Here is a 27,282-nt window from a genome sequence, read left to right on the forward strand (position 1 = left end):
TAGGTGAGACTCAGCCAGGAACCACAGTGGTTATTTATAGATTTATATGTAAGCTAGCGTAGGTTGATATCGCTGTATTAGCACATATCACTGTGTAACACATTTCAGACTAATGCTATATAGATTTTTATTATTTGAAATAAATATAATAAAATACAATCCTACAATATCTTCCGCTAAGTATGTAAGTCTTCTACTAAATAAATTTACCAATATATATTGACCACCGATTTTAATGTTATTGCAAGATATGATTACATAAGCCAAAATGTTATTTCAATTGTTTTCAAAATAATGTTTATAATGCAAAAACTTACACCCAGCTGCCGGCTAAGCATTGGATTTTGTTGGGACGTTGGTATTTTATTTGTACCGTAATTTGAACCCATTTGATCTGAAAAGAGGAAGTTCATCAATAATGTTTAACAATATGTCCGTCTAATTTTAGTTCCGTGACAATTCACAGAAAATTTAAATCAAACGACACCCTACACACTAAAATCTAGAGGCTGTTTATAAAACATCCGCCAAAAGGGCAAAGATGTAATAATCGGTCTATTTAAATGGTTTTAATAAGATTCAAAATATATGAATATCGTAATGAATGTTTGTTACAAAGCATACATACTTTGATGATATACATGATGGTAGTCGGTGCGAGTGAGCGCGACGTTGGGCGGCGTGGCGTTGGACACGAGCGCGTTGATGGTGGAGCCCAGGTCCGCCTGCGACTGCTCCGTCGCCTGCCACGGGCACGTCACACGCATTTTTAAATTATCTGAATACCACTTAAATTAAAATTGAGAGTTACATGAGTTACATGTAAGACGCAGATTCCTTTTTTATTTTAATTGAAAAGCAAAATTAAAACTACTCCCAATGCTACATTCAGTCATTTAACTGAACTCCCTTTATGTAGATTTAATATAACCTATACCAAGGAGGAGGGCCTTGTCTCTCTGTGGTTTCTTTTTTTTTATATCATAAATTGGCAAACGAGCAAGCGGCCACCTGAATCCGCTAAAATTGGCGAAGTGACCGCTGCCCATAGATATTCGCAATAACGGATGCGTTGCCTACCCTTAATAGACGGAGGAGGAAACGCACATAAAGAGGACATTTCCCCTTCTTATGCGTCTTTTCCAGCGTCAAGTCCACAATCCCTTCCCATCTTTTCTTATAAGAATGTCAGGAAGGAAAAGGGACTAAAGTTGGGTGTCTGTGCACTTTGCTTGTGTATGTTACCTCCGGGGAGACGAGCATCTGCTGCGAGCGCTGCTGGTGCAGCAGCCGCACGCGGTGCTGCTCCACCAGCGCGCGCGACTCCTCGCCGCGCCCCATGCCGTACATGCCGCTGTTGACGCTACCGCCACTGCTGCCGCCACCGCCGCCGCCGCCCATGTTGCATGACATCTGACACAACACATATTATTATTAATTCCACAACATAGTTAAAAAAAGGTTAATCTATTTTATTTCCTATGATACTAATATAAGAAACGTACCGGGCTTTGCACCGAGTACACCGGAGGTGCTCCAGGGCTGGAAGACACGGAGATTTTGGAAACCGCCTCGTACTGCATCAGACTTTGGGTTATTGCGTTGATCACCGCATTCTTTTCTTTCACACCCTGATAACAAAATTTCATTACATACCATTGATCTACAATATTTATGTCTTTACAGGTTTTTTTTAAAATTGAGAATATCTTACAGCGAACTCTGATCTGAGCTGTCTGTTCTCCATGTTCAAGAGGACGTTGACGTCGGGCGCGGGCCGCTCGGCGTACGGCATGTTCTCTATCACCTCGTCCAAGATGTACGACAGCATCAGGTCACTGGGCGCGTCCGTGTCGCCGCCGCCACCCCCAGCCCCACCCCCGGAACTCGCTTGGCTTCGCGAGTTGTCGTTTCTAAAAATTGTTTCAATTGATAACACTCGTAACCAATTACCAATTTCCATTTGGAAATAATAATTTATAGCTCTACTTTAATTAATAAATTTCATGATCGTAAATATATAATGCAAAATTTTGTTAAGCGATCATTAGATGTTTCGCTTGTATTATTTCTTGCTAAATTTGAAAAGAAAAAAAGAAACAATCAGTTTTTGTCGTCTCTATCTATTATACAATACACTTGTAATCGTAAGGTTGATCTGTTTGGCGAGGTCATATCCAGTGATGTTTGACCGACTTAAATATGAAGCAAAATCTTTTAAGTAACATATTCCTTGAAACATTTTGATACTTTTGCTAAAGTAAAAACCACTTTAACGGTGGTCCGCAAAGGAAATCGATGCAACCCTTTTATGTTGAAAATCTTAATATATACAATCATTTATATTTTATCAGTAGTTATCAGTCAACCTACATTCATTGTATATGGATTTAATCAATCTTCATTTCTTTAATATTTTGTCTCTTTCTATCATGTTAATTTATGTGATATTTGTTTGTATATTGGTAAGGTAAGAAACGTACGAGGGCTGAGTGTTGTAGGCGTGGTGCGGCGCGGCGGTGGCGTAGTGCGCGGCGCTGGGCGAGTGCGGGTAGCCGGCGCGCGAGCTCTGCAGCACCATCTGCAGGTGGCTGGGCACGCTCATGCTGGCCGTGGTGCACGTCGCGCTGCCCACGTTGCCCGACACTCCCACGCTGCCCACGCTGCCCACGCTCGTCGTCACCGTGCCGACACTGCCGCCGTTCACGTTACTCGCTCGACTACTGAAAAGCAAACGTTACAATGATAAAAACTAGAATTGTCCTACCGACACCTTACAGAAAACGGTTTATAATTTGTTATAAAATATCATTGTTTGAGAATATAAAAAAAATAAACACTTTAATATTTTACTTTTAATAAACTTTTATAATAGACAATACCCCACATGATGACTTCAGTGGAAGAATGAAGAATTCAGTTATTCTATAGAAATGGGCACTTTTGAATCGCAGATATACAATGACACTGTTGATATTCATAACATTGAAAACGCATTCTTACTGGGGAGTTATCATATTAGTCAATGTGGAATGATGGTGCTGGTGCTGCGGCAGGTGCGGCAGGTGCGGTATGTGCGGCAGGCGCGGGCGCGGCACGGGCTCGTAGCCGCGCAGGTTGGGGGTGGGGAAGGGCGTGGCCTGTTCCAGCAGCGCCACTAGGATCTGGTTCTTCTGCCGGAGCGGCCGCTGCGAGGTGCTGCTGCTGGTGGCGGGGCTCGCGGCCGTCGACGACGCCGCCGACGACGCCACCGGCACCGCGCTCGATGTCACCTGCGTCACAATAAATTATTCGTGTCAAACAAGTCTGCTTTGATTTGTCAATATATGAAAATAGTAAGACGAGCATTACCTGTTGGTTGTCAGGCGTAGCTCTCTTGACGTTAGTGGGCGTCTTACTCTCCTCATACTTTCGCTTCATTCCGATTCTTTCGAGGTAGTTATCACTGGTGTCCTGGGCGCGGCCATTGCCGGAGGGCCCGTTGCTGGGCGAAAGTAACTGAGAGAGCAATGCGCACGGTTGTGAAGTTCCACGAGTGCTATCTGACGCGTTTCTTCGATTTTCCTCATTATCTTCGTCGGATTTTTCTTTTAGTATCTAAAAAAGATTCAATGATTTAGAAAATCGTTTTAATTGTCCACCGTAACATTTATTCTATAAAGATAAAGTAAAGAACTAAAAATTAATTATGTGACCCTACAAGTATAATAATTTCATTAGATGAACACAAAGTATAAAATAATGAAATAAAATGAACATACCCTGAGCAAAACTTCCGAGTTGTTATGATGAGGTTGCTGAATGTTGTGTGGCGAGGGTTGATGCTGTACATGCTGCGCGTGCTGCACGTGCTGCGCATGCTGTGCGTGCGGCGCGTGCGCGGCGTGTGTGGAGTGCGAGGCGTGGGCCGCATGTGGTGTCTGCGGCGTGTGCGGCGTGTGCGGCGTGAGCGGCCCGTGCGGCGCCATGGGGCGCGCATGCGCCTGCGCGGTGTGCAGCGGGGACAGCGCCGTGCCCGACGCGTGCGGCGTGAGCGGCGTGTGCGGCGTGTGTGGCGTGTGAGGGGTGTGCGGCGTGTGCGGCGCCGACGTCTCGCTGCTCGTCGCTTCCTCGTCTTCTTGGTTGAGCAGATCTTTTAAAATGCGATTGTTCGAGTTTACAGACTCAGATACGCCGGTTTTTTTACTGAGCAAGCTGCGCAAACGATTATGCTCCTCCCCGGGTACGGAGGACTGCGATCCCTCGTTGGACTGCGGCGGTGCACGTAGGGCAGGCGGTGTGCTTGATCCTTCCCCGACCAACTCTTTTCTATCCTTTGTATCTTCGCACGACATTTCTCCTATTTGAAAACCAGGGGTCCAAGATTCGAGATCGAAATCGTTGATAGAAAACTGTCCATCCGAGGGGCTCATAGAGGAGCGATACCGCGTCTCGCAGCCGGACGACTCACCGTTGGCAACGGACATCAGCGGACCGCCGACGGGCGGTCTGGAACCGGCGACGTCTAAAAGGTCGACTTCTTCGTCTCCGAGCACAGTGTGCGTGGACATTATAAAGTCAGTTTCCACCGAAGGCGGCTTAGCCTTAAAAAGGCGCGATAGAGCACTGACTCTGAAGGAAGGTTTATCCGCAGCAACCCGTAACCGAAAGGGCGCACTCACTGCCGGCGGCCCGGGACCGCACAGAGCCTCTTGTAAATGCGCGGCTACGCGAATACGATCACTGCTATCGACTAGTTCCAAATAACAAGCACCCACAAGAGAGAGGGGATAGTTTATAAAATTTTCCACTCCACTTAAATCGCAAGCTGAAAAATAAAGAACAGATGTCAAAGTATTAAACATCGTCTCTTAATTTGGCTAACATAATGAGAGGAGAGGACGGAACTTACATAAAATAGTATATTTGCAGTCTAGTCGGAAGATGATGTTCTCCGGTAGTTTGTTAGTGATGGCGGGCGGGCCGCCGTCGACTGGGAGAAGTGCGGCCGACGCGTCCTCGCAGCGCCGGATGACGCACATGACGGAGCCGGCCTCCTCCGGGCACGAGCCGCGTACCGGCGCAGCGTGGATCACAGCGTCCACCAGCCTGCTGCAATTACAACCTCCGTTTATATATACTTTCTTTTCCACATATTCACACATTCCAACACTGATTCCTTGACATTATTCATCCTTAACATATTGAAATCTTAAAACAAGGAATTCCATACTGTTGCATTACCCTTGTAATACATTTATTTTCCATTTCATCTGTGCTTTGCACTTTACGTAAATAAACCTCGCACTTTCATGCCTCCATATTCATACATATACTTGGTGATTCAACCGTGTTGATCCGCGCTTCTTATGCAAGTCATTATAATACTAATAGTTGAAATGAATCAGCTTTTAGACGCCTGAACCAACGTATATTACTATTAGTTAAGGCAAAGCACATAGTCACATAATTCTATTACTGGGTGTCCTAACTTATATAGGCTGCGGGTAGACTAAGCTTTACTTTCTATTCTACGATAAAAATATAATGAAGTTTAGTAGTATACAAAAAAACTAGCTTATTCTTAGCTAAAGATGTGTATGTGTAGTAAGTACAACTTGTTACATTTCACAAGTGAGTGCAAAAGTGCGGTAAATGGACATCAGTACGTACCCAGTAACGTCGTTAGCATTTGTACTTTTGATAAGGCGAACTTGTGTGGCTTGAAATTTATCGATATTTCCCGAATCCCAAACCAACGCCTGTGAATTCCTCAGTAAAGGTTTCAACTTCGTATGATCGCTTTCGTGGAGAAGTGAAAAGATCGACTTTTTGTACAGTTCAGTTCTGTCGACATGAATAAGATCTTTTATATTTTCTGACACGCATTTGATTTCCCCATTAGTATTAATTTCTAATAAGACCCAGCCCAGGCTGCTAGTGTAATGTTTCAGAGCCTGTAAACAAACAATGAAAATTTATATGTAGACATAATGCAAGAGCCAACAAATAGTATTTTTGTTGTGACAATAGAGAAGTATGAATACCTCGATGAGATTGTTGAAACCGTTGTAGTAGAAGCCAGCGGGGGCGGGGGCGGGGGTGCCGGGCAGGGCGAGTGGGCCGAGTGCCGGCTGCGGCTGTGTGGAGCTGACCTCGCCGGCCTGCACGGGCGAGCGGAGCGCGGCGCGGCGCACCGGGCACTCGCCAGGACAGTCGCGCCTGCGCCTCAAGATCGCCTGGATCTCGCGCGTCGCCTCGCGTACGATGCCGTTCTTGTCAGGCTGCTTCAATTCCGCCAAGCAGGTCCCAAGAAGCTCCTCGAGCTGGTTTATGGTCTCGTTCTCCAACTCCCGCCGCCTTTTTTCGTTGTGACACTTATTGCTGAAAAAAACATCGGCTGTCAATTTTCTGATCGGCAATAAATATAATACATACATTATGGATCTTATTTGTAACCCGGATCGAGATATGTAGTCTCAACACTAGTAGCGAGGACTGAATTATCAGTAGATTACGATAACGGTTACTTTGAAGATGAGTGTAACTAGAAAATGTTTAGCGGCATAATATTTCTGTTACTTCAGATTAAAGTAATAAACAAATGACATTCTAAAAAAAATATTTATATACATATACATACCTATCTTAGTATATTCACAGAGGACTCAAGAAGTGAAGGAAAGTATTGTAAGAAAAAAGTGATATTTGTATCGTCATTGCAACAATATCAAGGCGATATGAAAAGTGTTAGTGAACAACAACAGTAGCACAGATTGTAAATTGGATTGAAGCGGTGTAGAAACCGTCGTAGGGTTACAAAACGTTAAGCAACATCGCCGTAGATTAGATAAGGAAAATGGAGAGGACAATTTTTTTTATATTGTCACAAACTTGCTCAAGCACATCACAATGACTAATCACTCACCGCGTCTGAAATCTACATATAATTTTTATCGCTGATAATTTCTGACAAAATGCTAATAATATTCAAAAAATAAAAATATATACCCAAGTATTCAATACGAATGTAAAAGATAAATGTTACATAACAATATTTAAAGCCTATTTCATGATTTTTCTGAATTTTACCGACGTGAAAACAAACAGAATACAGCAGGACCAAGTTTAATACTTAAAATTAGCTTTGAATAATCTTCGGAGAAAAAAAAGCCGTAGAAATGACGTAATTGTTAAATGGCCAAGTCCCGGTCACCTATCAGGTTTTATGATAACCATGAAAGGGACAGGCGGAATAAATAAATAAGATTTATCCCTTTACACCTACAGAACTTCAATTATCAACCTTAATTAGGTGAGTCGCTTCCTTGTTTGTCCTTTTTCTTTAGATTTCTTAGAAATTAAGGTTTACTCTTTGATGAATAAATAACCTTAATAATTAACCTTTGAGAAACAATAGTCGTATAATACATTTCATTTAATACGATAAAGTTTTTTTTTAAATTATGTAACCAAATGAGACAACGAAATGCATAAATTAGTGATGACATAATTTACCGAAGAATAGAGAAATTGCATGTGACTGCAATAACTAAAACGTTCTTAAACTTAATAAGCGTAATTTCTCAGCTAAGTATGCATAATGTTAACAGCACATTATGCAACAGCGCGTGCACTTCGCACCGATAATCGATGCGTAAGACACGCTCTCGACTGCTATGCGATGCCGCCGAAACGATAGAATGCCGACCGTTTTTAATTTTCCTGGGAAAATTGTAAAATCTCGCCGCATTGCACATCAGCATTCACTAGTTTAGTCCTACAATAAATTGATTATGCCTAACCATCAAAATATCGATATATTTTAAAATAATAAATGATATTCACCAACTATAACACATATATCAACAGAATAATCACACTATTGAATGACAAACACCTTGACAGACTAACCACGCTCTAGATAACACCAACACGTCTTTACGCTAAAACAGATCCAATAAAAAAACTACAACCAGCCAGCTCAGCGTAATGATGTTGGTAAGATACGGGTTTCTTACCATGATTAGGATGTTTGAGCTCCCGACATTTCGGCACAATACGAACAATATGTTTGTAGAATCCACGGTAGTTTAAAGTTTTATATCTGTGTAATGAGTAGTTTATTACTTAGTTACTTTTTCGAACTATCTAATCTTTATTTATCATTCGATACGAAACTAAAAGTCGCACCAATTATAACAAGTGCACGATAACAGGGACTTATGAAAGAAAAGATCATTGCATCTTTTCCAAGAGATTTATACAATTGACAGTGATAAGCTGATGCAATATTTCTTTTTAAACTGATTGGATTGTAAAATTTTTCTTAAAGTATTTAAAAATAGTACTACAAATGATTTATTAGCGCGCTGTGTCGGTAAAAAATGGTTGCAGACTAAAAACCGACAGCTTCCAGGTATTTACAACTATGCGGATAAAGTCATGGGCATCAGCTAGTCTGTTACAGGCTAAGCGAGTGCGTCCAATTGTTTACAAATACTTACATGCATTATAACAAACGATACAATAATGTCATTAAAAAAATAAATGCAATTTAATTAAAAGCGGCCAAAGATCCAATCATTTTCTGTACTATTGCACTAATCAGTTGTTAATTCGAGATATTCGACCCGTTATGTACCTAATTGAAGAAGACAAAACAAATTAGTGGCGTCGTGCCTCTACAATTATGCAAGTATCGAATTCATTTGATTTAGGCTTGAAGTATTGTGTGACAATCCAACAGAGCCAAAAGAGAATCAAGATCGGAGCTGATTCATCGCGTGACATACATGATTACTTTCACGAACATCGCTCATAAGTAACATCATCCTGCTAATTGAAGTAAATGCGTCGACTTATTACGATAAATACGAATTAAAAAAAAGGGGAAACGTCTCATCGTCTCGTGTCAGAATCGTTTCTCGAAATAAGATGAAAACGTGTTAAAGATATGAATATTTACAAAACGCCAGAAAATTTTGGGACAACAGTACAAAATTCTAGACAAATAATGTGTATGCCTCCTTCGTAAAAAAAACTGACGACGTGGTCAACTCCTCGTTTAGAAAGGGCTAATGACCGTTTCAGGTGACCGATATCCAAAACCAAAAGCCTCAAGAAAAGTGTTCAGAAAACAGAGCAACTTACCGATTTATTCATAGGTTTTACTAAAAAGTCAAAATTTAAATACTTTACCCAGGTCAACAAAATAAATATTTAACAACGTTCAGTAAAATTAGCATGGGTTTAAGTCTTCTTAATCGTGTATTCCAAAAAGTCCTCCCTCATGAAGATCTATATCCTAATACAGAAAATGCGAGCACAATTTATACGACTTGAAAAGGATTCTTTAAGGTCCCACATTTTAAAGCGCTCAACGCCTAAATTCCACAATTTTATTGTTAATGGAAACTGAGCTGTCTACACACTTTAATAATGGTATAGGCACGTATAATACAATTTGTTTAGAAGTAATATAAAAACATGTTTTGAAGGTCGCTAAATATGTTGGAGAATTTCTATGAAAAGTAATGTTACAATAAAAAAAATCAAGAATAAGAACGTAATTAAATTTGAATACACGCACTTGCGTGTATTTGCGTGTTTCACGAATTGGTTTCAAACGTAGCATTTTATGAAATAAATCTGTATCTTAGGGCAATTTAAAAAAGCATATAAGCAGTTAACATCTAGCCTTAGCTTCGGTAAAAAAACTTGATATGTTATAGTTATAGATAGTTCAAGTTATTTGATGATGAAAGAGCTTTTAACAATGATATAATTTTTAAATTAAACTTAGTGCTCTAGAGTCTTACCGATAGAGGCAAACAATACCTAATATAGGTAAGTAAATTCATACTTCCTTATACCATAAATAAAATATTTTTTCATCTGTTTCCTCCGAAATAATTAAATGTGCACTTTAAAGTTTTATCATTGTTTCTGAAAATAATATAAGGATTATGAGTCTGCAATAGGACGGTTTAGCATTGACCTATCCTAAGCGATGGTTGTCGAGACGTGCGATACTGCCAGGATGTAATGTAACTCGATATCCGAAAAACGCGGCGGTATTTTTTTTATCGCTATAGAACTTTAGGAACATAAAACCGGTGGGTCGCGGACTGATCGCTCGCAGCATACTAGTTAGAACAGTTCAAAATAAAATTAGATTATTTAAAAAAAAAACACGACGTACAAGTATAAAGTCACGGCCTTATTTTAACAAGTAATACATTCATCGATAGTCGAGTTAGATACGATTAAGTGTAGGAAACGTATTCACGCAGAATAAAAAATACGACGGAGGGATATTCGCTTTGTTACTGTTTGTTAGAATAAAAAACAAAATAGTATTTCAGGCCCATAAGATATTAAGTATATATTAAGCTGAAACTTAATTAAGATCAGCGAGCTTTTTCCGTTTGTCGATATATAGTTTGTTTATCGAACCAAAAGACCAATAGTTTTAAATAAAACAAATATGTATATAATAAAGTAGGAATTTGATTTCATAGGGTAAAACAAGTAATTAAATTATTATTCACTAAATTTATAACCCATATTTGTCAACAAATACCCAACCCTACTTTATGTAACTGTAAATAATGTATCACGTTGTTACAATGTGATAAAAATGAAGTTATTCCTAACATTTATAAAAGAACATCTCAGAACGCATAATACGTACATTTGCGATTGTGGCTTATTGTCTGACTTTTTTCTTATCTTCTTAACCGGCGTTGTCACGCTCATCTTGCCTTGCATCCCCCTCCATGTGTCTCCCGGTTGGAGTTCACAGGATTCAATTCTACAGAACCAGCAAACAAATATCGTTTTAATTAAATCGCTCGTCGTAACATGATGATGGATGAAACATTAATGGCCGAACGGTAAACAAAGCGAGATGAAATGCAAGGATTTATATTGTCACCGCCAATATTCCTCATCTGCTTCATCACTTCCATCATTATCAACAAACGTTTGCATTTTGTATGTGAAAGTATAAGATAACGCAGAAATAACCAACGTCATTTACATGGTGATTTTTTAATTTAATATTTTCACCGCAATCAATTACTAAAGCTTAGGCATGGTCCTTAAAAAGTTTAAACGAATCAAATTCACTAACAAATAGATATGTACGTACACAATTGTTCTATGACTTATTATTGTGCAAATTAATGTTGTTACCGTGTGAGTCATGTTTACTGTTAAACAAATTTGACGTGTAAGCTCGCCGGTGTATGTAGGTTTTTGTTCGTGTGATGATTTACTATAAACTCGAACGTTATCAAAACAAGCAATTACATATATACACAATCATAATGTAAATCATATCGAAGAGTATAGAGTTATATGTTCAAGTCGAGGATACACATATCGAATGCCAAGTGCAGTATAGGTTGTAGGCTAATGTGCAAGAGGGACGGAGATACCAGTTAAGCGACGCCTACCGAGGAGCCCCACGACGCAACCTCACTGCGACGGCCGGCCGCGCAACCTTGAAATAATAATGTTCGGAATAACAACGCTCCATAAGCGTGACCACTGTAATAAATATTCGCCAAATTTTGGGGTCCTTTAACTAGGCCCTGCTTACATTGAAAGCTATATTATAGTTGAAATTTTATGACGATCATTGTTATTATATACACAATCGGTAAAGTTATCCTTAAGTAAAAGCTAAAGGTGAAAAACTCGAAACATGAAATATTTAACTAACGCATTAAACGGCAAATGTCTTTCAGCCGCGGCCAGTGAAAACAAATTTGGTGAAAGTTGATAAGTATTGAAAGCGTTACGCGATCGAAGATTTCGCTTTTTCAAATGTTACTTAACAGGGTATTCGTCATACGAGACGCGGCCGGTCGAGCGCTGCCATCGCGCCCGTACCTCACCCTAATTCTACTTCACTGCGAAGGTTAAACGCGTCGTAATGGTTCTTTTTTGTAAGGTTTTTGTGCTAATACGGAAATTGAAAGCTTGAATTCAAACGCGAGGTATTTATTATTCATGGTGAGCGAAAAGGTGGAAAGTAGTATGTAGATGCCGTCTAGTGTACAGGCGTTAAGTATATTTTACAGTCAGAAAAGACAAGGTATAATATATTGAGGTCTCGCGACCACATATTATAACGGGTAGCAGTAACATATTGAATACATTATTTAATAGTGAATTAAACTTTTACAACTTTAGAAAGCTATCATTAACAGTAAAGCATAAAGATGACACGGAGAGTTACATCGGGACTTTATTAAATTAAGATAAAACGCACGTCATCGACGAACAATTTGGAAGCGGCATGATCGCGATATAGGAAAGCAACTTCCTGCACCGCGCCCGGAGTCGGCGCGGCGCACTGCAAAAATCAAAGCATGCTGTATCCAAACTATCAGGTGCAAGGTTAACCGCACAATAATCACATATATTTATAACACATATTGTGCAATCATAACAAAATAATTTTACCCATGTTAGTAAATCCCGAAATTCATAACCATTCGTAACAAATATCATTAAAAGTTTTATTTTGAACTCTGACCTAAGTTAACTTAATTTGCTTCTACGCGTGACATTTACCTGCTAGGTTACACTAATACGGATAATTTTTACTAATAAATGAAACTGCAAAACTATCAAGGTTTTTCAATTCTCGTTAAATGGTTTCAAAGTTTACTGTGAGTCATGTAATTCTTGGTGACAATTACAATATACGTACCGCTAAATATTAATGCACATGAATATGAACAAGTTTTAATTGAAATTAACATCTTTTATCTATTGTTTATAATTTAAATATTGTTATTTGGTCAATTAAAAAAAAGTCTTATTGGAAATTAGTTTATATGTGTGTGGCATGTTGTAACCGATACAGAGACAATTAACAATTTAAACGTGCAATACATGAGATCACGTATAGCAAGCTTGGTACGGATTTGGTATAGCCGAATATACCCACACGTAACAAATTTGATTCGCAACGAGGATGGAACACGTATGGTAAAAACTTGTATAACTGGTGAATATCTGCCGTTTGGGCGAGCAAGCAAGCGGGATACCACCAATGTGCTGCGCCGGTGTGAGCGTCATAATGGAACGACGTAATTGTGCCAAAGCTAAATTGGCAACTTTTTTTCATTTATAAAAACTACACACTTTCAGCTTGTTGCCACACAATAAAATTGGTAATGCAAGAAAAACAATCAAGTCCAATTTCACGTATCTACATTTTATGGAAATAAATGTATAAGTATTAACATATTATATTATTCAGTCTAAAGCGATACATATTTTCAACATCAAATTTTTACAAATACTATTTTGCAAAATTCTAACACCCCTTTACTGGGTGGGGGGGACATTTTTCACATACAATTAATGAGTGTTAGGAAAATCCGTTTAGTCTTAAAGTATTGTGTCTAATAAGAACTACCTCACTGAATTACGGGTGAAAAACATAAACCATTTGATTGTTATCTTCATAACATATCATGGTTACCCTACCGACTTTTAAGAGTATAATGTTCTAAAAGGTTAATCAGCACAACCAAATTATAACTCAATACAAAACTTAAAAATATAGAAATAATTTAAGCAAATAAAAGATAACATTCAATAATTTCTATATGTGAATCACGCCTCATACAAACGAAATAAAAAATTAGTTTCGTTACAAAATAATGTATTGGAATTTGTACAAGGGAACGTGTATTGTTCAAAAACAGAAATAGACCTACGTAATTAATGTGTGAAACTAACAATTAACTATCATTTCCCGTATAGAGTTCAATGTCAATAAATTATTATACGCTGTAAAGATTCTACATCTAATAAGCAAAGTTTATTATAATCAATGATAATTACCTTTGGAAGGTACTCACAGCAACATCAATGTCAAAGAATATATCAACTAGTTCTTCGACATCGGAGTCCGAATTAAGGGAAGGTGGCAGTGTAGCGGGCGGAGGGGCCCCATCGACGGAATTGCCAGCGGAATTGAAAAGCACGGGTTCCGCTTGCACCATGGGCAGCATCGCTACAGGATGATCCAGGACCACTCACTACAACCGCTGTCGAGATTAACGTCTCCCCGAATAAACTTTAAACAACACTGTCTGTATCCGCACCCAAACACACACTGCATTGCGCCACGCTTGCCGCGACGCTAATTTGTTAACAGATTTCCGAACCGCACGCCAAATTTATTATATGTCCGAAGGTACGAAGTGGATTTAAACGTTTTTAACTAGTTATTACAGCGACAAAACGTGCACCGTCTTTATTACGCAGCTAATAAAATAATGCAATTTTCTATCAAAATCCGTGCGAAACGTTCGCTACAAAACGACGATGAAAGTCAACTGAAAGACGAGACATCCGTATACATACATCCTTGTCGTTCACTACTTCACAAATTATCAACACGGCGGCGCGGACGGGCGCGGGCGGGGGAGGGCGCGGGGGAGAGCGGGGCGCGGGCAGCAGACCGACTGGCTGAACCGTATCGCTGCCGCAGTCGCACCCGCGTCGCTTCCATCTTGCTGAATGTCTCTCGATCTCACTCGTCGATCGTCGAGCTCGAGACGTCAAAGTGCCATCGACGAGCAATGCCGATAACATACCGGAGAATATTATTGAAATTAAGATAAATAATATATCAGACAAACAAAACTATTTACAATGTTACCATCGATTTATCATCTAATAACCAATAAAGATTTATTATTGGAGTGTCTTTAATAGCTACAACAATCCATTTTTATTCATCAGACTTTTTAATAAAATAAAATAGAAATTACAAATTATCTTGACACAGAATAAGACTACATACCTAAATTATAAAGATAAGTATGTAGGTAGTTAAATAATGATATTTTATCATGCACAACGCTGTAGATAGGTAGATACATTTGTAGACATGAAAGTGAAATGGAGCAGTATTTGTGTCAAGTGCACAATTTAGATAACAAGGTCATTCATTGCGTAACAGTTAGTAATTTTTATTTTACAATACGTTGGTGTGATAAGCTCTCGCGACTTTTAATTATACTGGGGTAGATATTGCTAACAAAATACTTATAATATTTTCGACCATTTACGATCCAAGTAAATTATCAATGTAGTCCGCCGACCATGAATTTAATTAATTCAAATACAAATGAATAAATTACAAAATACTTCAGCTGGGAATCGAACTTGGACAAATTTAGCTGAATAATCGGCACACATTGTAACTAACAACACACACAATTACATGTATTTCTAAGATATACCAAACAAAATATAAACTAGGTCATACTAGGCGACAGTGTAACAGTTCATACTCATAACATTTTCAAAGAATTCACGTTAGCAGGATAATGATTAAAATTACTCATAACTATAGTGTATTTGATGCTGAATGTGTATGAAAAAAATAAGAGGTTGAGGTAAATAAAGCTAAAGAGGTATGTTGTAGTAGAGGAAGAGCGAGGCGGGCGGCGGGTGGCGGCGCGGCGCGTGCAGATATCGGTGCAGGCGGCCCCGCGGATCTATGTCAGTGGGTCACGGCAATGACGTGGCACACGGCCGCCACCGCCGCGCCGCGCCGCGCACAGCCGCGCACTTCATTCTAATTCCGCTTCGCCGGTGTCTTCGCTTACGACTCGACCCGGCTCCTACACCGCCAATGCTCATGCTTTATGCCCTAATATGACAACTCGACGAATCAAATTGCAAGTCGACATAAATAACACAAAACACCAAAGTTCTTGACCATCGCAACATTGTAAATGTATTAAATTATGTAATTACTATTTTAATCGAACTATTCCTAATTGTTGATCATTCTTTGACATGTCTAAGAAATCTTAGAAATTAGAAAAAAACACTGAATATAACTCATGCAAGTCACAAGCTAATTGAACGGAAGTTCAGCTCCAAGTCGTAATGAAAACGCCGTCCTTTCGCTCACACTGCAGCGATACATCTACACTTTCAAAGAAATATTGACTTTTTTTTTTCCTTTTAGGGCACTTGTTTTGTCCTTTTTAATGAGAAATAACGTTGTTAAAGCAGATTACAAATGTATTAATAACCCTGAATTATTTATCAAGTTTTCCCCTCATCCTGGAGTTTTAAACTAATACTTAATGGTTTATACTTCATATAATCTGTTTGTGAAAATACTGTACAATTGAGCCCACTTCTAGGCAGCCCTGTCCGTACGGTTCAGGTTTTCTTAACTCTTAGAACTGAACCACGTCTGGATGAGTAATCTGTCAATCTATTTAAAAAATAAAACTCCAGTTATTAAAATATTTGCATGAGAATGTAACATCCAAAATCTTGAAAATTAGGCTACCTGTGTAACTTGTCTAACCTTATAATGCTTATGTTTAATTAATCTTAAAATCCAATGTAAAAATAGTTTAGTGGCTTTACTTTGAGAGATAAGGCGATAAATATTTTCAATGTCATTACGTATAGAACTAGTTGATAGTTGTTTAAAGTACAAATAAAAAATGTAGACGGCACAACATTGCTTACCTACCCATAAGTGGCAAAACATACTATACGTCCAACAGGAATGTAACAATAATGTTATTTAGAAATCATTCAAAGCTAATATAGGTTTTCACAAAATGTACTTTCAAGTAAATGAAAGAGAAATCTTACTTACGAAAATAAAATAAGATGAAAAGAAAACAACGAGCTAAACGGTTGCGATATATGTAGTTAAAATTAAACAAGTACGATAAACAATCTCAACAAAATAATCGATGGTCTATTCGCGGTCGATGCACCGAATTGTAGTCATTAACATTTCTGAACAGATTAAATGAAAGTTGAATAGGCATTTTATTGATCTTATATTTTACGCAACAAATTTTATAACTTACTCGATACGTATTTTTCATTACAAAAATGTAGCTGTGTTAAGTTATATACAAATAATAATTATGTAATGTTGTTGTAATTAATATTTATTTCTTGAATATTACTAGTCAGACGTAACAAAACTTTTACCTATTTTTTAATTTTTATATAAACAAGGAAAACAATCACGAGAAGAATGCTTCATGCGTTGCTTATCTTATGAAAGATCTATATCTTGATGAACAACAAATAATGGATGTTCGTTCTCAAGAGAGAATAAGTAATTCGATGAAATGAAACAAGTAATGAGAATATAAATGGTACGATATATTGGTCGGGGAACGGGAGCCTTGTCTCCTTTGAGCAAACACAATGTCATAATTAAATAGAACCACACACTGTAATTGATTTACTTTTAAAATAAACATATACTAAGAATATAATATTGTTCATTATAATCCTTTGATGGTTACATAATCTTCATGTAAGCAAAGATATGTACTTCATAAAAATTAAATGTATGGCATTTCTTTAACGCGCAAATACGGATAAAAACATTTCGACTCTGGTGAGGAACCTAACTTGTTTTAAATGCAAATAGCGGAATGATAAGATTGGGTATAAGACAGTGAGACAGGTTTTTCCTATGTAGTTTATAAGGTGAACATGTTTGAAGGCGAGGCGTAATGTTGTTTCGTGTTGTATTACGTAGAGGATCACTTTCGTTGTGAATAAAGTAGACGGAGATGGTGAGTTTCGCATGACATGGAGAGTTGGCGGGGGCCGGAGACGAGAACAAGTTCGTTGCGTCACGTGGGCGGGCGGCAGATCGATGGGGCGGTCGGGCGGCGGGGCGGGAGGGCAGCGGAGCGAGAAGGCGGCGGGATGGTCGAGCGGCAGGGCGGCAAGGCGACAGGGCGCAGGGCGGCGCAGGCGCGAACACGATACTCGCTCATATCGACCACAACTTTCAATTGAAGTCTTTTGGGGCAGGTTAGGCCTATGCTCCGAGGGGTCAAGGTCACGTTCTTTTCCGTTAAAACAAGAGATAACCGATTATTTAACACTACTATGTCAATCTAAAATTAACATACTACTTTAAATTTTACGGTCTTAATACGAATGCTTATTTTTTTAAATCCACAATTTCATTGTACTGTACAGTTGTTCAAATACTGAGCATCTAAAAGGTTAAATTGGCAATGTTTACCGCAAATGTATAATTAATAATTGCACTGCAAGTAATGTCATACAATGTAATACATATTATTAAAAAATGCACTCCCGCTTCGGTGTCGTATAAGGTTAAATGTGAATCATTCGCTTGTGCCGTGTCATGTCTTGTAGAAAACGTAAATCATCAAATAATGTTGAAATAAATAAACATATTTTTTTAGGAAAACATTTTATCCTTATAGACTGCTGTGTAACACTAACATTTAAAATATCCTGCCTTGAACCAATATACATGTACATTCAATGGTTTGTTATCCATGTATCAGTTAACAGCCAAAGCGCACATTTACATAGACAACCAGTACTATTTAGCAGCATTCAGATTTGTGAGACAAATATATACCTGTTACTATTACACTTCATGGCTTTACTATCGTAATATGCGAAAGTAATATGACTACTGGTTTCCTAAACCATCTCAATCAAAAATTTAGATTACCCTTCCTGTTCTATATAAAAATTTACTTAAATGTACATATTTTCATGGTATTGCTCTTGCTATTCTAATCTGGATACGTAGTCAGTTTTCAAGTGTGTTCCAGTCTACTATTATTTTATTTTTAAGATGACAGCATAAAGTATCAAAAAGGGTGTGATGACTGAGTTATTTGGAAGACAAAAACCTGTTGTGATGACCCTACCGGAGTAGGATTAGGAGGATGATGATGATGATGATAGCATAAAGTATGTATTGGAAATTTTTTTGCGATATACCTTCAATAATTTAAGATAGAAACTAGTGTTACTTATTCACTTTTATATCCATAACTGCAATAATGTCATACAGTGTGTGTCTAATCAGTTTCCTGTTTCGACAATTCAGGACTAGCTATCTTTTTGTCGACCGACAGACATATCGCCTTATAGATATAGCTCATAGCTAGATATAGTCTCTTTAACGTAATAGGCAGCAAGGAAAAGAGATAACCATCATCTCGTCTGAACTACATTATGATAATTTATAGCTTCAGGAAAAAAGTAAACAACCACCGACAGTGATCAAACCATTGATAATGTTTTTATTTGATCTAGACATAGGTACTGTTATATTTCTAGTTCCATTAAATTATACTGTACCTTTGATTTAAGATACTTTGGGCTTTGCCAATAAAGTAATTAAATAAAAACCACTTGTGAAGATCTATAAACTAAATCCTTAGGTACATGCTAAGACCGTGTCAAATTTATTTATACACTAGCTTTAGCCCGCGTCTTCGTCAGCGCGGAATTAAAAAAAAATAAAAGCAAGTTACCTGTGTGTTCTTCCAGACTATCCTCTACATTCATGCCAAATTTCATCGAGATCCGTGTAGCCGTTTAGGGTACAAACTAACAAACATCCATCCATCGTAACTTTCGCATTTATAATATTAATAAGATATTAGCGTTTAAATGAACATATAAAAGACGCCGTATCGTAAACAACGAAAGATTGTTATTTGTTTCTATTAATTGACGTGATGATTCGTTGATTGCCGAAATTGGCATTCTAATTTATTACTGTTTTAGGAATAATGGCAAGACAAACAAATACATTTAATTATCACATTTGTCAAAAATGATTTCCAAAGTTGCTTTCGCGTTTAGACAAACAAAATAAGTCGAATACATAGAGACCAGAAGGTAAACATAAAAATAAAACGAATAGTAAATTTGTGTATTCAAACCGTACATAAAGTTAATGACTTGTTACTGTAGTAATCCTTGAAAGGTGGATAGTTCGAATCTGGAATGGATTCTTTAACTGGCTTATCAATATAAACAAATCACGTTACGATTACTATTTCTATTAATATTATTAAGGTAAATGAACGACAAAGTTATATTTAAAAGAAATTAAGAGAAAAGCTAATTTTGTTTTCTATGAAAAAATCAAAAGACCTTTTGCCAGCATCTAATATAAACATATTTTTTATTTTTCTATTCGAGCTAAGTATACGATCTAGAAAAATGTTATAAAAAATTATCATACAAATTTTATTTGTCTAAGCACCATTATCCGAGAGGTAAACAAATTTTCTCATGTAATGATAGAGATTTCCTCGTGTCGTTTATAAGTTGTATTGAATCAGTTTATTAGAAACATATTGGGTGGGAGCGGGTGCGCTGGGGAGATGCGCGGAGCACGGGGCACGGAGTTGGCGGAGGCGGGTGCGGGCTTCCTTCGCGAGGATTGATCGCGATCGCGAGCTACCGCCGCGGCGGAGGCACACGCAGCCGCCGCCGCCGCCGCCACCTCCGTAGCCATGGAGACCGCCTACCGACTCTGCCGTCACTCCGTCGCCATGATAACCAACCCAATTGAATAGCGTTTGATTTCTATATTGAAAAATATTCTATTTTCTTTCCAATAGAATGTTAATTTTCAAAGGATCATAAATTATCCAATATAATAAGGATAATGTTTTCAACATATACATGAGCCTTTGATAACACGGTATACACTATACTATGGAGATTGAATTCAATTTAGTCAAACAAAAAATTACTCGCTTTTATGTTACGAGGCTTCAACAAAGGACCAGGAGTAGATTTTCTAAATTAAAATATGTATTTGCATTCATATGCAACGCTAAGGTCCTGTCTCCTGAAGAGTTTGATTAACTGATAAGCCATCGTGATAGTATATTTGAATATTAAAACTAAAATAAAATAATTAAAATTAAGGTAATCATAATATTTACTTAGGAAATATTTTGCTGGCAAGGAATGCCAATCCAATTTTGACAAGCAACCGATTTTTAAAATTTATACTTTATTATAACTTGTACCGCCCTTTCAAGGCAGGAAAAATAGAACTGAACTAAACTGGCACCAACATTGGACGATAAATATTAAATTTCTCAACTGTCGATGGGGTAATTTTACGTGGGAATCACAAGGAAAGAACATCGATCGTGTATAAATAGAAATTAGGTAAGAGATAAGGGCGCTTGGGGGTCCGAACATCACATGTCAGAAGTAAATGCGCCCTTTCTTTCACGCCAAATTTCTTCATTGTACCCATTAAAGGAGTTATCGACTTGGTAAGCTTCAAACACATCATTTCTCTTCTTTACTCATGTCACGCATAAAATTCTTTAAATCCCAACCCATTGAAGAATCCAAATAAACAAGATCTAGTGTAATAAAAAGAGGTGGCATGACATTACAACCGGTCTCTGATTACGATATCAATTGACATTTAATAAAAAAATAGTTGTAGTACTTAGATTTCTGTGCTGACATGTTAGTGAAAATTATTATATCTGATATTCCCGTATCTGAAATTAGAACATGTATATTTAAGTTCATCGTACACAAGGCTACGCAAATTCTTAGATACTATTGTTGTTCTTAGATACTTTGGTCTTTAGACTATTTGGGCAGGACATGCGTAGTGACTACACGGTGGACACGAATTGATAAAATTCCAACTGTATAGATTTCCTCCATTATTTTGAAAATCGCGGCAACTTTCGAACCAACGATCTAAACAGGTAGCAATGGACTGGTGATGGCGTCGGAAGAAATAAGAACGACCATGGAATTAGTCCTACGCCATCTCATATGATATAAATATAAAAGAATATAGACAAAATTCACTAAAATCCTGAATTTATTAATAATTATAGAATTGAATAAGGATGTGTAATTAATAAGAAATTTCATTGAAATACTTATTGTTTTTAGTTTTTGAAAAAAAAAGACAATTACATTAAACACATGCCTAAACCTTAACTATAGGAATGCGTATTTAAATTAAAAGAGTCGATCTGCTTCGATCCAGTCTCAAGAATCATAAAGAAATATAAAGACAAAGGCAATTTAAGAGATTATTCAATTACATCTATAAACATGCCTTACATATTCTTGAAATGCAATATTAAGTTGAAACACCAAGGCTAGACCAAAAACCATATAATGTCTTTTTTCTTCTATTTCGTCCACTTACATCAGGCAGCAAGGTAACCAAATACATGCCTTAACCTTTTAACGAGTATCTTAGCAAGACAGTGCGCCGGAAACGAGAAAAGTACACCTCTCACGTAAACAGTAGTGTCCTGTACGAACCACTTTAAAATAATTTCAACATTTTCGTTTTCGAATAATTAAAAGAACTAGCTCCCAAAGTAAGGACGACATACTACAAACTGTATCGAATCATCAAGTCACTTTTGCCTGTTTGAATCTCTGATCTGAAAACCAAAAACTTGCGAACTAAATTGTGCCACAAGATGTTCGAAAATAAAAGATTGCAGACTTATAACAGTCGTTGGATTACAAAGTATCACACGCAATGTTGAAAAGAGGGTATTCTAGCAGCTCCCAGAACATAAGCCATATACCACATACAAAGGTGAGCCTGGGCCTTGAGTTTAAAGCCAGGACTAGAGACAAAGAGTAGTAAGACTATGCTTGTTTTGCGTAAAATTGCAAGATTAAGGTATTCTTACCTTAAAGCATTACAAGAATAATATTTGAAAAGGTACAAACCTTGCATTTTCGATGCCCAGAACTTGCATAAATGGATCATTTATGTAATCGGCGCTGAATAGCGCCTCGTTGTGGTGCTCCGTGACTCTTTAGTACTGCTGGAGATGGTACTACTGATTCTGGAACAACATATATTCGTTACGGTATACTACAGCTCCATCTACGCTAATATTATAAAGTGGAAATATTTGTATTGTATTATTTTTGTATGTATTCAAGGAATTCAAAAACTACAGGACCGTTTTCAAAAATTCGTTCTCCTTTAAAAAGCCATGTTATTAGTGTGTAGCATAGACTATGTTTTTAATTTTTTTTTTAAATTCCACGAGGACAAAGTCACAAGCAACAGCTAGTACTTATATTGTCTTAAAGTGTGTGATAAATTAAAAATCATAATGTATATCATAATCGGTTATTTGTTTACATATAGTTTTTAGACTTTCTACTCCCATCTAACCAAAGGTAAGATTTTATATATCGCCAAAATAGTAAATTTAATTATAATAACTTTATGTTATTGTTTACATTTGCCAAATTCAATTGCAAATGTCAAAATTCAAATCAACAAATGACAATGATGGCAATCTTGCTTTTTAATTTTGGCAGCTTGTAGCGTATGGTCTCTTTCCTAAATTACAGTTTTTATCTAATTTATTTACCCCCTAAGTTTAATAGCGTGAAAATATGTAGACTAAAACATAACGTAAATGTAGGGTTTTTTTTATTAAAAAAGGAATTATTCAAAAATATGCTGTAATTGCTGACATCCTATGCTACAAAGAAGTGTGTGATTACGCATTAGTATAGATTTCTACTTCATATGTAACCCACTCAGCAACTATGTAGTTGTTGCTGGTTTAACTAATGTTAAATCTGTTTGTATAAACAAGAAAACAAAAGTTTATTTGCAATTTCCACAGCCACATTCAAAATTAATAACATACTTGGCAAAATTGGCTTGGGAAACAAGAGCTAATGGTTTAAATACCACCTCTTGGCTTCTGTTGTAAACCATGTCCTAGCACAAGTTAAAACTTAGTTGGAAATGAACACTAGAAACATTAATAAATATTGCACAATTTGAGATACTTTTATAATTGCTAGAATCTTCTAAAAAAATATTTCATGAATACATATTCAGTAAGAGTAGGAATCAGGCACGCAACCACTATTTTGTTACATAAATTTTGTCACTATCATATGTTCATAAAGAAATCTTTAAATCTACAAATTTAAACAAGATAACTTTTAAAAGTTAACAATACAAGCTGTTGCATTAATTGGCTAGTTTGACTATCTGTAATAACATGGCCACACAGAAAACCAGCACAAAGTGGATGCAAATCTGTGATTTGTTTTATATCTAACATGAACCTAATTTTGTCTTCTTCCCTTCCACCCTCCGCTCTAAAACAAGTGATGGCAAGATAGATTAGACAGAGAATAGTATGCATAGAAAGAGAAGAGTAAAAAAAAGTTTTAAATAACTGAAATAAACATGAATGAAAAAAAAAAGATGAAAAAAGAAGCAAAAATGAAGAAAAAGTACTTGATTAATAATTTTTAGATGTCACTGAATGTTACATATCACAGTAAATGAAACAATTAGAATGTATCTCTAACAAGTTCCATGTCACTTCAGTTAGTCATATGAAAGTGAACTCTCAAGATGAGTCGGTAGCACTATGTCAAGCTGTTTTATTTGTTACCATATATGGCTATCTTCTTTTAAATGTAAAGTTTCAATTAGTCAAATGTGCTAATCAATTATATTTCAAATGCACTACTTTAAACAATAGCTTGATGATGCAAAAACATGAGGATAATTTAATATTTTCAAAGGCTTGAAAGAAAAGTAATATGTTGCAATAACACTACACTTTCTCTTACAGTTTAGTAACAACAAACTGAAAAATGGGTTGGCTTGCATGGTGCAATACCACAAACACAGAGAAGACAGTCGTGAGATGCTAGAGGTACTCGCTAGAGGTTAAGCCTCTAGCAAGGATTTAGTCACTTTCCTTTTCCACCCTTTTCTTATAAGGGAGGGGTTGGACGGAAAAATAGATTTGATGGAGGAGGTGCCTCACAAGAAGGGAAAATATCCTCTGAATGTGCATATCATCCTCCATTTAGGGTCGGCAAAGCACCTGCAACTGCAGGATGTCTATGGGGAAGCAGTTGCTTGGCACTTGGTAGATTTAGGTGGCTACTTGTTTGCCCCTAATCAACTTAAAAACGATTTTAAAATTATTTTATCTTTAGAAAGCTTATCACAGAGTAAATTAGGTTGTATTTATATTTGTAGTTGTAAAGGCGAAAGTCAGTTATTAGTGTAGTAATTAAAGTAAACAAATTACTACCGAGCTTTTGAATATACAAAATCTAAGGTAGCAACATAGTGACTCATATCATATCACAATCATTAGTTTTATATCTAAGATTAACAATTTGCTCAAATTGCTAGGTAACCATTACACAAACTGTGGCCATTGACCAAATATAGATGTCATGTTAAAGAACGGGTAATATAGAGAGCTCCAGAAAACAATAGCCACATATAAATGTGGAAGAGTAGAGATAGAAGCACCAAAACCGTTCCAAATTTGAAAATGAAATTCCAAATTAAATATGCAATCCACAGGTTATGGTCACTGATCTTTATGAATAAGCTATAAGAAGTGATATTTTGTACCTATTTAATTTCACCTTTTCGACTGACCGTTGTGGTTAATATTGACGGTGATTGTTCTAAACCATAGAGACAAAATTAACTGTCAAAACATCCATGGGCATGTTTAAGCCTTAATAAAGGAAAGGCCTAACTTTAGTCCCTTTCCCTATCCACCTTTTTCTTAATAGGAAAGGATGGGAAGAAAAAGTGGATTTGACGGTAGAGTAGACGCATAGGACAAGGAAATGTCCTCTTTTTGTGTGTCTCTTCTTTCCTCAATTAAGGGTAAGCAACGAATCTGCAATTACGAATGTTTATGGCCAGCGGTCACTTTTCATTTCATTGGATTCAAGTGGCCACTTGTTCGTTTGCCACCATATATTATAAAAAAATAAAAAAGCCATCATTTCCAAGCAATGATGTATCCATTTATCAGTGGTTATGAGCATTAGTTAGGTTTGGTTCTATTGAAAATCTATGTATGTTTCTCATCCAAGAAGTGAATAATTTCCTTCAGATTTTTTACATTAATATTATACTGTGTTACATACTGGTCTATTCAACTTCTTATTAATATTGTAAATGTTAGATGGATGAATGGTCATGTGTAAAAATGTTTCTCCTATAGATGTACAATATAAACTCAATAAAGTCTTAAGATACTAATTATATTTTTTTTTTCTAATTTAACATAGAGTGTGATGCAGGGAAAAGTTAGTCAAACGTAATATTATAAATGCAAACATTTGGATAGAATGATGATTGTCACCATTAACTTTAGAACAACTGAAAGAGTCAGAATAAAATTTGGAACAGAAAGGTAATTTACAACCTGGAATGGCATATAGGCTACAAATCAAGATTTTTTATAATTTCATATGGATGTAGGCATAGACAACAGCTTGTGCTTATTATTTTGTTCGTTTTTTAAGCCATTCAAAAGTGAATAAGCTATGTTAATCATAATAAATAAATTATTAAAAAAACAAAAATAACCTACAATAAATGTATTTGTAAAAATCGATTTTTCCAAAATAATTTGATACCAATCCTATTGGACCTTAAGAAAACAAATTATCTTTACTCCTCAGATATATCAACATTATAATATAATTTTATAAACATGTTTTGATAGCAAGTATGTTTTAAGACTTCCCTAAAAGTATTAAATCTAAATACCTTTACAACAAAAATTATACGTAACAATACCTCAGAACTAATATAGTTATAACTTCTATGTATCTAAATAGTCAAAGACGTTGGTATCAAGATTTAGAAGTCTAAAATTCCAAGTGAACTCGCTCCATGACGTCATAAATACATTGACTGTCAATAAACTGCAGTAAACAATACCACACAGCAATATTTCTAATAGTATTGTATTGTATAGCTACTATCCTATCGGGAGTAAAATAAGCAGGAATGTTACTTACATTAGTCCAAACAAAGATAAATCTTCCAAGGGTAATAAAGCAGGGCTAACCGCGACCAGTAGTTGACAGCAAAACTACATAACATGGCGGCATCTTGTCGCAGCCGGTGTAAGAGCGCCAATATTTATTAACAACTCAATACACTTACTATAACTTTGCACTTAATTTTGTTAATATCTTGAGAAAAACACTGATGCACCAAACAAACCAAAATATATATGTTTCTACAAGACACTAGAGGGAAAATGACGTAACATTCTCAACCTTCACGGTCGCACAGTACAAACGTAAGGTATAAGAAATAGTAGTTCGTTTTGCTGATTTAGAAAAACAGTACGGTATAGACACAACTTAAAACACTTAACTCCGAAAAATCACTTCACGGAAAAGTTCAACAATCCTTAGATCTTGACAAAATAAACTTAAGCGTTTTATTATTCTGCCAAAGACCTAACGTGACACGCAGTCATGCAACCTCGTTAAGCAAACCAATTTTTTAATTTTTCCAATTCGTCCATGTTTTTTTCATATGGTATGTATTGGTGTAACAAGGCCTTTTGTCAAATAAGTCAAACTTTTTACTGTCTAGTCTACATCGAAGTTAAATTAAAATATTTT

The 27,282-nt window shown here is 36.7% G+C and overlaps 1 protein-coding gene across 5 annotated transcripts; it reads right to left on the bottom strand.

Annotated features, from left to right (window-relative positions):
* Positions 1–222: 222 nt before the first annotated feature.
* LOC106099715 lies at positions 223–27,198 on the bottom strand. 5 transcript variants are annotated; one of them, XM_013278336.1, is made up of 15 exons: positions 26,665–27,198; positions 22,558–22,676; positions 10,676–10,795; positions 6,027–6,363; positions 5,653–5,936; positions 4,892–5,091; positions 3,762–4,807; positions 3,352–3,597; positions 3,004–3,272; positions 2,484–2,723; positions 1,715–1,913; positions 1,506–1,631; positions 1,246–1,413; positions 629–743; positions 225–394 (listed from the first exon to the last, which is right to left on the bottom strand). In XM_013278336.1, exons 2-15 carry the CDS (start codon positions 22,584–22,586, stop codon positions 255–257), a joined length of 3,519 nt encoding a protein of 1,172 aa, XP_013133790.1. In that variant the 5' UTR covers positions 22,587–22,676; positions 26,665–27,198; the 3' UTR covers positions 225–254. The 5 variants fall into 5 exon arrangements, with proteins under 5 accessions (XP_013133788.1, XP_013133789.1, XP_013133790.1 ...); XM_013278334.1 differs by lacking the exons at positions 22,558–22,676; positions 26,665–27,198 and adding an exon at positions 13,852–14,354 and having other exon boundaries at positions 223–394; XM_013278337.1 differs by lacking the exons at positions 22,558–22,676; positions 26,665–27,198 and adding an exon at positions 13,869–13,962.
* Positions 27,199–27,282: the final 84 nt, after the last annotated feature.

Source organism: Papilio polytes, unplaced genomic scaffold (assembly GCF_000836215.1).
Source record: "Papilio polytes unplaced genomic scaffold, Ppol_1.0 DF824102.1, whole genome shotgun sequence".
NCBI classification, from domain to species: Eukaryota; Metazoa; Arthropoda; class Insecta; order Lepidoptera; family Papilionidae; genus Papilio; species Papilio polytes.